The sequence below is a fragment of the Salvelinus alpinus genome, chromosome 25 (assembly GCF_045679555.1).
Source record: "Salvelinus alpinus chromosome 25, SLU_Salpinus.1, whole genome shotgun sequence".
Taxonomy (NCBI): domain Eukaryota; kingdom Metazoa; phylum Chordata; class Actinopteri; order Salmoniformes; family Salmonidae; genus Salvelinus; species Salvelinus alpinus.
Genome location: NC_092110.1, coordinates 20,807,088 through 20,816,945, shown reverse-complemented (window position 1 = coordinate 20,816,945; position 9,858 = coordinate 20,807,088). Strand labels below are relative to the sequence as shown.

The 9,858-nt window shown below is 43.1% G+C and overlaps 1 protein-coding gene and 1 long non-coding RNA gene across 2 annotated transcripts in view; both read right to left on the bottom strand.

Moving 5' to 3' along the window:
- On the bottom strand, nucleotides 1-632 carry LOC139553600 (uncharacterized). Its single transcript, XR_011670686.1, has 3 exons — nucleotides 515-632; nucleotides 333-434; nucleotides 1-246 (listed from the first exon to the last, which is right to left on the bottom strand). It is a non-coding gene; the product is annotated as an uncharacterized lncRNA (long non-coding RNA).
- Nucleotides 633-2,909: 2,277 nt separating this feature from the next.
- Nucleotides 2,910-9,858, bottom strand: part of LOC139553604 (latent-transforming growth factor beta-binding protein 2-like) — a 154,712-nt gene continuing 147,763 nt past the window's right edge. The window contains exons 34-41 of the mRNA XM_071366120.1: nucleotides 8,821-9,033; nucleotides 8,551-8,637; nucleotides 7,928-8,056; nucleotides 7,679-7,819; nucleotides 7,262-7,435; nucleotides 6,837-7,136; nucleotides 6,566-6,715; nucleotides 2,910-5,091 (exon numbers count right to left, since the gene is read on the bottom strand). Of these exons, the coding sequence (XP_071222221.1) occupies nucleotides 4,904-5,091; nucleotides 6,566-6,715; nucleotides 6,837-7,136; nucleotides 7,262-7,435; nucleotides 7,679-7,819; nucleotides 7,928-8,056; nucleotides 8,551-8,637; nucleotides 8,821-9,033 (1,382 nt within the window). The 3' untranslated portion in view covers nucleotides 2,910-4,903. The remainder of the gene's footprint in view (nucleotides 5,092-6,565; nucleotides 6,716-6,836; nucleotides 7,137-7,261; nucleotides 7,436-7,678; nucleotides 7,820-7,927; nucleotides 8,057-8,550; nucleotides 8,638-8,820; nucleotides 9,034-9,858) is intronic.

The following is a 9,858-nucleotide window of genomic DNA, read 5'->3' as shown; positions in this document are numbered from 1 at the left end:
CTCCTGTTTCTGCAGCATGAGGCAGCTTGATGGCCTTACCCCCAATCGATCTCCTTAATGCTGTGGTGGCTCCAAGCAGAGACGCATCGGATCACATTCTTGTACCTGTTAGCATGCTGCTGAAGAGCATGGCATGGAAGTAGTGGTGGTAGTAAAGGATGCGGTCCGTGGTGTAGAAGGGTACGTAGTGCAGCAACCAGCTCAGGAGCAGCAGTCCTCCACCTTCCATCAGCACGCAACAATGCTCTGCACATACACATCAGTGTTAGAATGAGGTACTCAAAATAGTTACTCATGACAGTGACAGGGAAGTTCTAAATCCTCCTACCTACTTTTCTCTTGTCCAGCTGGACTCCTCTGCGGAGGGCCAGAGAGGCTGCTGCCACCATAACCACATACATGCCCAGACTGACCAGGTTCAGCCACCAGATCACCTGCAGAGGAGTTCCAGATGTATCTACATTGTAGCAGTGTTATGTGTATTAGCATACTCTGAGTGGAGAGAGGTACTTACAGGGTTCCCTAACAGGTAGACACGGTATTCCATCTCATTCACTCCTGAGAACCTCCATCCCTTTACAGAAACAGAACAAAGGCACAGTGATAAGTTAATATTTTTATGGGACTGTCAAACCACACTGAAGTATTCAACATGCTAACCTGGTAGTTGATTGGCCAGGGTTTAGGGTTAATTTCATTGTCTTTGGGCTTCATCCCACTGTTACCCTGTAAAAATAGACATTTAGTTGTAATTAATCCAATAAGTATGTGGGAAAATGTGACGTACAGTGAGATGTGTGTTCTTTTGTTCTCTCACCCTGATCATGATGATGTGGAACTCCAGCAAAATATCCAGGAAGTGGGGTTTTAGCAATGAAAGGCTAATGTTGGGCACTATCAATACACACAAAAAACAAAAAACACACATTTCAATTAATATTAGGCATTAAGTACACACACAACATCACATATCAATCAGTGTGAACACCATAAAAAAAAAAAAAGGAAAGTAAGAGACATTTGGTTTTGATGTGATCCTCAATATTCCATTGAGAGTTTGGGGTCTCCTTCAGATATGTTAATTAAAACTGGAACACGGTCCGTCAATTGGTTTTCTTTGAACCCCCCTAACTGTTCAAAGATAACTTAGGAAATAATCATTCTTATCAGTGGAATGTTTGTGACAGCCTGCTGCAACATAGCCAACAAAAGCAGCCTGACAAGTCCCCTATTACACTGTACAGGGAATAGCTAACTAGTAAGAACATAGCATAAATGACAATGAATGTATCACTTGTAATGTTAGCCCTCCACACTAGTTAGCATTGTAGCAAGCTAGCTCGAAGAAGCAGCTATCAAACAGCTTTGTACCTATTTTTTTATTTTATTAAACCTTTATTTAACTAGGCAAGCCATTTAAGAACAAATTGTGCGCCACCCTATGGGACTCCCAAACACAGCCGGTTGTGATACAACCTGGAATCGAACTAGGGTGTCTGTAGTGACGCCTCAAGCACTGAGATGCAGTGCTTTAGACCGCGCCACTCGGGAGCCCAAAGGGGATCTAAATCTAATCAGTTCTTCTCATTCTTGTTTTCACATGATATTCAGTGTATGTAATGCATTAAAAGCAGGACTTCACAGCCTATGCGATTGTTGGCAAAAAAACGGCTTTGGAAACAAGCATTTCTCAAAATAAAACTCCCATCCTGGCATGCACTCCTCTCTGCGTTCGCGCTACACGGTGCACAGATTTCAAAATTACCCGATGTGTTTCATAAAAGATCTGCAAAAAGTGCGCTCCACGCACGCGCGCAATGTAGTCGCTTCTCAACGCTCCAAATTTAGCGGCACGCCGCGTGGTTTCTGGGATATGTATGCTTTTCCATCCTTCACGAAAGGAATAGGATCTACCGATATGGACACAATTTCCCAATATCCAACTGAAATTCAGTACTAGCCTCATAACCGTGGGAAAAGCCTTCCAAACGCTGTGGTTGAGCGGCCCGTGCTATCCGGAGTCCTTGGGACGTCCCTATCCCATTGAAGTTGACATTTAAATTGGTTAGGGGTAGGTAATGGTTGTGGTTCTGTAAGAAATTGTATTAGATACTGGTAACTTGTTTTAACAACTTCTCAACACTAGCTATACTTGACACAACATGCACCCATCCCCCAATATACCCCCACACTTTGTACCCTTATAATAACCACAGACCCACACACACTCCCCTCCCCCATGAATAGGCCCCTGTTAAAACAAACGCACATGGATTCTGCTCGAGGATGAGACTCTAAGATAAAGAACTGTGTTAAGAGCCAATGGAACGTCGACATCAGGCCCGGACAGGACTACCCACGACCCAGATCGACCAATCGGAAGGCCAGACTACAAGATCAACCTACTTTACTTGTTGCCTATATAACCAGCACAAACTGTTTAGAGGCCCCTTTTCCGACGATTCCTATGGAGTCAGACAGAAGGGGCCGTGCTGCACGATTTCTCAGATATCTTCACATCCGAATAAACTGTCTTACTATATACCGATCCACCCTGTCCAGCGTCTTGACTTGGTCTCATTTCTCTAGTAACGAATCATCAACAGTTCTAGTTAAGATAAGGGTAGCATTTAAGGTTAGGGTTTAGGTTAGGGACGTCCCAAGGATCTGTTTTGCACTCGCCGTGGTTGAGCTGTACCAGAAGGCCACTGGGTGGCGTCAGAGCACAAGAAATCACAGGCTCACTGTCAACGGATGCTCACAATGCATAACATTCTCCATTTGAGCTGAATATTTGAGCTGAAAGTACAGTATATTTGCATTATAAACATACGGTTTAGAAATATTATTGTAATGAAGTATATTATTGTGTAATGTGTGTCGCATATTCCACAGATAAGGGAGAGAAATGTAGATATTTTCAAATTTTATTTTGATGACTGATTAGTAACTATAGTTTAGAGGTAAACAAAAGGAATGAACATGATATTGTCATAGATCACAGCCTACACCACAACTTGTGGTTTACAAAGCCTTATTAAGTAATATCAAATACATGTTCACAATTTGTATAACATCAATGTAAGACTTGTGGAGGAATGAATCATACAGTATAGATAGAGTACAGACCATAAACATCTCTTTGAATACAGGCCAAGGGCATCAGTCATTGAAAGAAGGCATCCTCCATATATGTATAAGATAGGTTCTGGCAAGATCTCTCTGAATGGAAAGTTTGAGAACATGACCAATCAGCAATCATGTGTTTCTAGTGACTTGAATGCAAAGGACAATGTTTATTTTTAATTGGAAATGCTGAATGTGATCACTCAATTTATTGAAAAACATCACTAGAATGACATGCTGATCCCAGTAAGATTATTTGAAAGGCAAAAAAGGTTTAGTTTTAATGGCACAACAGATAATGGTTGTATTTTAAAAGGCATGTGTCTTTGTATTGTACTTGTAGGATCAATGGCACCACATTGTGTTGAAAACAGTGCTGCCATTCCCCTAAAATGACATTTCAATGTCTGCTCCACAGGGCAGGATACATATACTTTATCTGGTACAGTGTAAACCACTTTTCTCATACAAAGATATGTTTAAAAACATTTTAACAGAAATATATATAAATCTACATATGGCTAAGCTGTAATGCTGGATTTTTTTTTGTCAAACAAAAATATTGGTTGCACTATATGCATTATTAGAATGTAACAAAAAATTAATACATAGTACTAGATCTGTACAAAATATCCCAAACCTTTTCAACAAAGCCTTTACTCACATTTAGAGATGCATCAATGGGAATGTTCTTACATGGGATCTGATGTCAATTGTGAATGTGTGGTTGAATGTAAGGAGAATTTGCCACGGGATATTGTACGTGTCTTCTACTCTGACTAGTGGGAGAGTGCTAGTAGACCCTATACAAACATATTACATATCTATCATAGACCATCATATACATTTACAGCCTTTCCAAGCCCGTACTCAATGCCCTCTTTTTCTTCAGTATACTTTTGTACTGGTGACAGATTGAAGCAACATCGTAACAGCCTATGAAGATGAGTTGGACCTTGTTTGATCCCAGTTCTTGCTCTTGAGACTACCTTGCCACCATTGGAACCTTTTTAGCTTGGAGGATGAGGACTAAGGACTGTTATGCAAGTCCAAGTGGTTTTTCAAGACCCAGAGAAACACAGAAGACCAGTGGGTGAAGTGTTTTTTTTTTTCTAGGCCTCGCTGACCACAAAAGCATCCCAAATACAAGTAAAAAGTGGTTTCAAAGTGACTCCCTGTATAGCAATGTGATTATTATGTTACAATATGAATAACATGTAGCAAGCAATCAGCTTCCTCCAGGTTTAGTTATCCAACTTCAAAAACAATTCACACTGTTTCCCCTCATCATTAGTAAAGTCTATAGGTCTGACAAATAAGACAATATAAATCATATCTGCCCTCTGAAATGGTTTTCATTGTAACTTTGCAGAGCCTTGTCATGTACATGAAATAAATAATTAATCCAAAAGATAAATGGAGGAGAAAAACAATGCATAAAATATGTATGTATGCATAGCAAACTGTCTGGGGTCACTGAATAAAAGGTCAGTCCTCATAAAATCCCTTTAAGGCAAAATGCAAATCTTAAGAAATAGGATATCCCATGGAATACATTCACTGCATAGCTTCTGGTCCCCTGTGGAAATGTGAATGAGTATGTGTGTGTGGTAGAAAGAAAATATGAAAAAGCCAATGAGAGAATTGTATGTGTGTCGGTGTGCGTGTTTAGGGGATAAGCGTGGACGTTTCAGCGTTCTTGGAGGTTTAGTGCCAGGCCCCGTGAGAGGGCGGGGATGAGGGGTGGTGGAGGGAGGAGAGTAGAACCTCCCAACAGTTACACTCTCAGTTTCCAGCCACTCTCTCTGAGGCCAGACAATGGGACCTCTGGGATACATTCATGGGGCTTGGCGGAGGCCTGGAAGCCGGGCAGGCAGGTGCACTTGTACGACCCCTCAGTGTTGGTACAGGCCCCATTCTTACACAGCGCCACTTTATCACTGATGTCCTCACACTCGTTTATGTCTGCAGGAAAAGGAGACAGGCAGTGTTAAGAGAGTAGACCAATTTCACTGCAACTGCAGCTGTTCCCACCACACGTCCTGTGTCAACAGTCCAGCGGAGTGGCCTGGTCAGTGTGGGTGGTAGGATGGGACCACAGTCACAGCAGTTCTCTGGCGACAGAGGGGCCTAAAGAGATGCCCGACTCTCAGTACTTATGAAAACTACATTCATACGTATCACTTAAGCACTTTTATTCTTGCTTCCCACATTAACAATATCCCTGTTCACTCATTCCAACTCTCTGTCACACACCCATCTCTCTCTTTCTGCCCCCCCTCTCTGTATACATGTTATGCAATTTTATCTGAAAGGCAGCAGCACATCTTTACACTAATCATTTACACAAATCAAGCATGGCGTCGTATTGCGTGTTTGATAAGACATGAACTCTTCTCTGGCCATACATACAGTACATCTGACAAGTCAGATGTTTTTGCTTACACTAAAATGCCATTACATTGTTGGCCTTCAAGTGGTTTCTATTTCCTAATCTGGCATGGGAGGTTTGGTGTCATTTCTCTGCAGTCAAACTCAAACCTCCTCTCTCTGTTTACCTCATTTCTGTGTGGGAAATGTTGGTGGTATTTATAACATGACACTTGGAAAGGAAAGCTTCGCTCCCTCAAGTGTTTTCACAAATTAGAACCACAGAGTGGGAATCCACTCCATTCGCCCTGTGTTGGCCTTGGGCCTGATGATTCTCTATGGGGATAGTCCTGGTCCATTCAGTAATCTCAGCACATCATTATGAGAGAGGGGTTTCACTTTCAAATTAAACAAACACGACACATTTAAAATGTGTAATATCCATGTATTACACGATGTGGCTGCGATTCAAGGCCTCTCGGCCTGTTGGCAGGGTGTGTCCCCACCTCTTTAAGGAATACCTAGGATAGGATAAAGTAATCCTTCTCACCCCCCCCCCCCCCCCTTAAAAGATTTAGATGCACTATTGTAAAGTGGCTGTTCCACTGGATGTCATAAGGTGAATGCACCAATTTGTAAGTCGCTCTGGATAAGAGCGTCTGCTAAATGACTTAAATGTAAAATGTAAATGTGTCTATATATTCAGTCAGGAGGGTAAAGAACAATCCAGTCAGAGTACTTTGATCAGTTTCCCATTAAAAATAACCAAAGCAAGATGGTAAATGTGAGTCTTTCACTGGGCTGCGTGATATTGCAGGGTGAGTTACCTCATCAAGAGAGACCCGTCTCCAAAAGGCATAAACCTCGGGGAGGCTTCTTCATTCTAAAGCAGGGTTTGATCTTAGCCCCACAACATACATAATTTTCAAAAGTGGGAAAATGGAACAGATCATTGAATAATTTGTTTCTAGGAATTCAAAAAAGCAATGATATATTTACTTGAAACACAGAGGAGAATCTGAGTCTGAATATGGGTGGTTCATTATGAGACACTGGGAGAGGAACCTACCGATGCAGGCCATTTTGGTGAGGTCAAGCTCATATCCATCAAAGCAGTCACAGGTGTAACCTTCCCTCACGCGCACACACCGGCCATTCTCACAGCCGTTCAGGATACCACACTCTTCTGCTCGCAGGCCTTCAAAGCCATCATAGTGGTCTGATTGCAAACAGAATATGAAATAATTAGGAGTCCCTACAGAGGTAGCATTTCACCATGCATTAGCAATAATATTAATAAATGTGTCTTTAAAAAAAATGTATATTTCTAATGAGGTTACCATTGTTAGAGTCTACATGGTGAGGCTGGAACTCTCTTGGCCGGTGGATGGGGACGCGTAGTGACGGTTCTCTGTCTCTCACTCGTGAGCCATAGTCGTTGGTATTGCCCTGGGTGTCCTCTGGGTTGTAGTAGGTACCCCCAGGCCCAGAAATGGGCCCTCCTCCATAGTTGTCCCAGTAGGGGGGGACATAGGGCCCTTCAGGACCCTCGACACCAGGGCCGAACTCATTGCCTGGTCTCTCTCGTAGACTGTCAGAGCCCCTTCTCCTAGGCAGGTTACAAAGTAATGCGTAGTCATCTGATCCAACACACACACACACACACACGTCAGTGTTGCATTTAGACCGTTACAAGCCGTCACACAAATGATTTCAGCTACATAATAACTATGAATGACAACTACATCTGCCATTTGTTATTTACCAGAGTCCCTACTGGGGCAGAAGGCACATTGTTCACTCCAGGCCACTCCATAGAGACAGCAGCACTCTGTGTAGGTGGTCCTCCATCCGATGAGGGGCTGGATACACACATACAATTCTATCATGTCCCGCCAGCAGATGTCCAGATGGATGTCCTCATCAGGCTCATCAATCTCTGTGGGGCAGGGGATGGAGGAGAGATGAGAGAGGGAAGGAAGGAAGAAGGGAAGAGAGTGATTTACAAAAGAGGAAAGGATGGAGTTGGAGGAGGTTTTGCAAACTTTATGTTGTCAATGTTGAACAGATGAATCAATAATCTGGCTGGTAACCATTTAATCTGGATAAACTGAGATGGAGGATGTAGTTTATCTGTAAAAGTGTGCTGCTGCTGCTGTGTGAGTGTGTGTCTGAATCGCACCCTCGGTGGTGTTGACGCTGATGCAGTGGCGGCAGGTGGTGTCCAGGACCAGAGGAGGACTGCAGAAGCAGTTGAAAGAGCCAGGGGTATTCACACACACCCCACCGACACACGCCTTCTCTGTCAGGCACTCGTCATAATCTGGAACACACACACATAAACACACGTCAACAACTGGGTCTAAAAGTTGAGATTTGGAGCAGGTTTCGTGGAACAGGGAAAAGCAGAGAGACAGCGAGCGGCCCTTACCCACACACTCCAGACGGATGTTGTTGTAGTAGAAGCCTGTACGGCAGAAGCAGGAGTACGAGGAGAAGATGTTAGAACAACGGCCATTCTTACAGATATCTGGCTCAAACATCTTACACTCATCCACATCTGGTGAGAGAGAGAGGAGAGACGGACAAACACAGAGAGAGAGAACAAGAGGGAGGGAAAGAGGGGTGAAGAATCAATACCTGTTCAAATAAATTCACATACACTATACACAAAATCACCTTTTCTTTCCTATTTCACCTCTAGAATCTGCCTTTGTGTAGGCCAAGGTGAATGTCTATAGAATCTTACAAAAATGTATGCATGTGCTGTAACTAGCTACAGCACTGGGTGCAACACTTGTGCTTAATTAGCTGGGTATGCAGGTATCTCGTCACGGTGTAAATGGCTAGCTTGAAAGAGAACCATAAATGAGGTGGGAAATTATTCCGGATGTTTTTAACAGCTGCCATGGGTGGAAAGAAAAGGGGAGCTGAAACTGCAATTTTCTTTGTGTTGGTACAAAGTTATGGGAGAAGGAAAAACTGTGAAACCTCAGGTATACCGACTGTAAACAGAAGCCAGTGGCTTGAGGAGGCAACATGGGAGTAAAGTACCTTTGAAACTCTGCTGTTCCAGGCTGTGGGAGGAAACCGCTTGGGGCAGAAGACCACTACCATGTGGACACAACTGGTTATACTCCTCTGAAGAAACAAACAAGAATGAATGGACAAACATAGTGTAACACTGCATCATACATAGTGTATTGAGAGGGAGTAAGCCTACAGTATGTGAAAAGTTGTATCTGAATCTATCTCCTAAATCGTGATGATATGATCCCTCTTGGGAGTGTCACTCAGTCCCAAATAGTACTGTAGTAAGCCTACCTCTCCCTGGGACAGGGCAGGGGTGGATCTCACAGTCGTCCCCCCAACCGGACCCCACCGTGCAGCAGCACTCCTGCTTGGTCGTGTTGCGAGACAGCACGTTGTCACAGAAGTTAGCATCGTTCAGGTTGTAGTAACACTCCTTCCTCTGCTCCTCTGTGGGTGAGGCTGGCTTAGGAGGAGGATGAGGAGGAGCATCTTCATCTGTAGCAGCTGTGGGACAATCAGACCACTCATGAAGAGAAATAGATGCAGAGGTGAATAATTGGAGGGGATTTGCAGAATAAATTGTGACTCTAGTTGAATTACTAGAGTAAAGACTACATCTATTACCACTAGATATCATATTTATTGCCATCATGATATCAGTGAGAATCAGTCAGTCTAATTGGCCCCATGTCTAACAGTATTAATTAGTGCCACTGTTTCCCCTGGTCAAGAGAACCATGTCTTACAGTAGGGCAGGCAGGCAGTAGGCTGGAGTACCTTCAGCTGCTCATTTATCCACAGACATGGTCTCAGGCATTCACAGTTAAGCAGTGGGCATTGCCAAATGGAAACACTGGCATGGGAGTCAACACACCATTCATTCTGACATGATTGATTAGCACACGTCAAAAGTAAAATGTGGTCAAAGTACACAAGGCATACTTGGGGCTTAATAATACTGAACGAGAACAAAAACATCCCCGCCGAGAACATTGTGCTTATTAATGTAAATATGTCCCGTCTGTGTATACATGCCCATGTCAAGCTAAAGACAAGCCAATGCCACAGACAAGGTAAGCTGGACCTTTATTTCAGTAATCTGTTTACAGTGAACACTGTTAGTGTTTCTGAGAGATCTTTCCATGGCAGTTTTGCCAATAGCTATACCTTATCCTTGTATGTCTTCGGGGAAATTTGACTGGGGGAGAATTTGGAGTGAGTTGTTCTGAGCACAGCAAATCAATTCTGTAAAGGATAGCTGGAATAGTTTTTCTGCAATTTGTTCTTTCCTGCAATTTATTCCCCAGATGTGAAGACAGTGAAAATTCA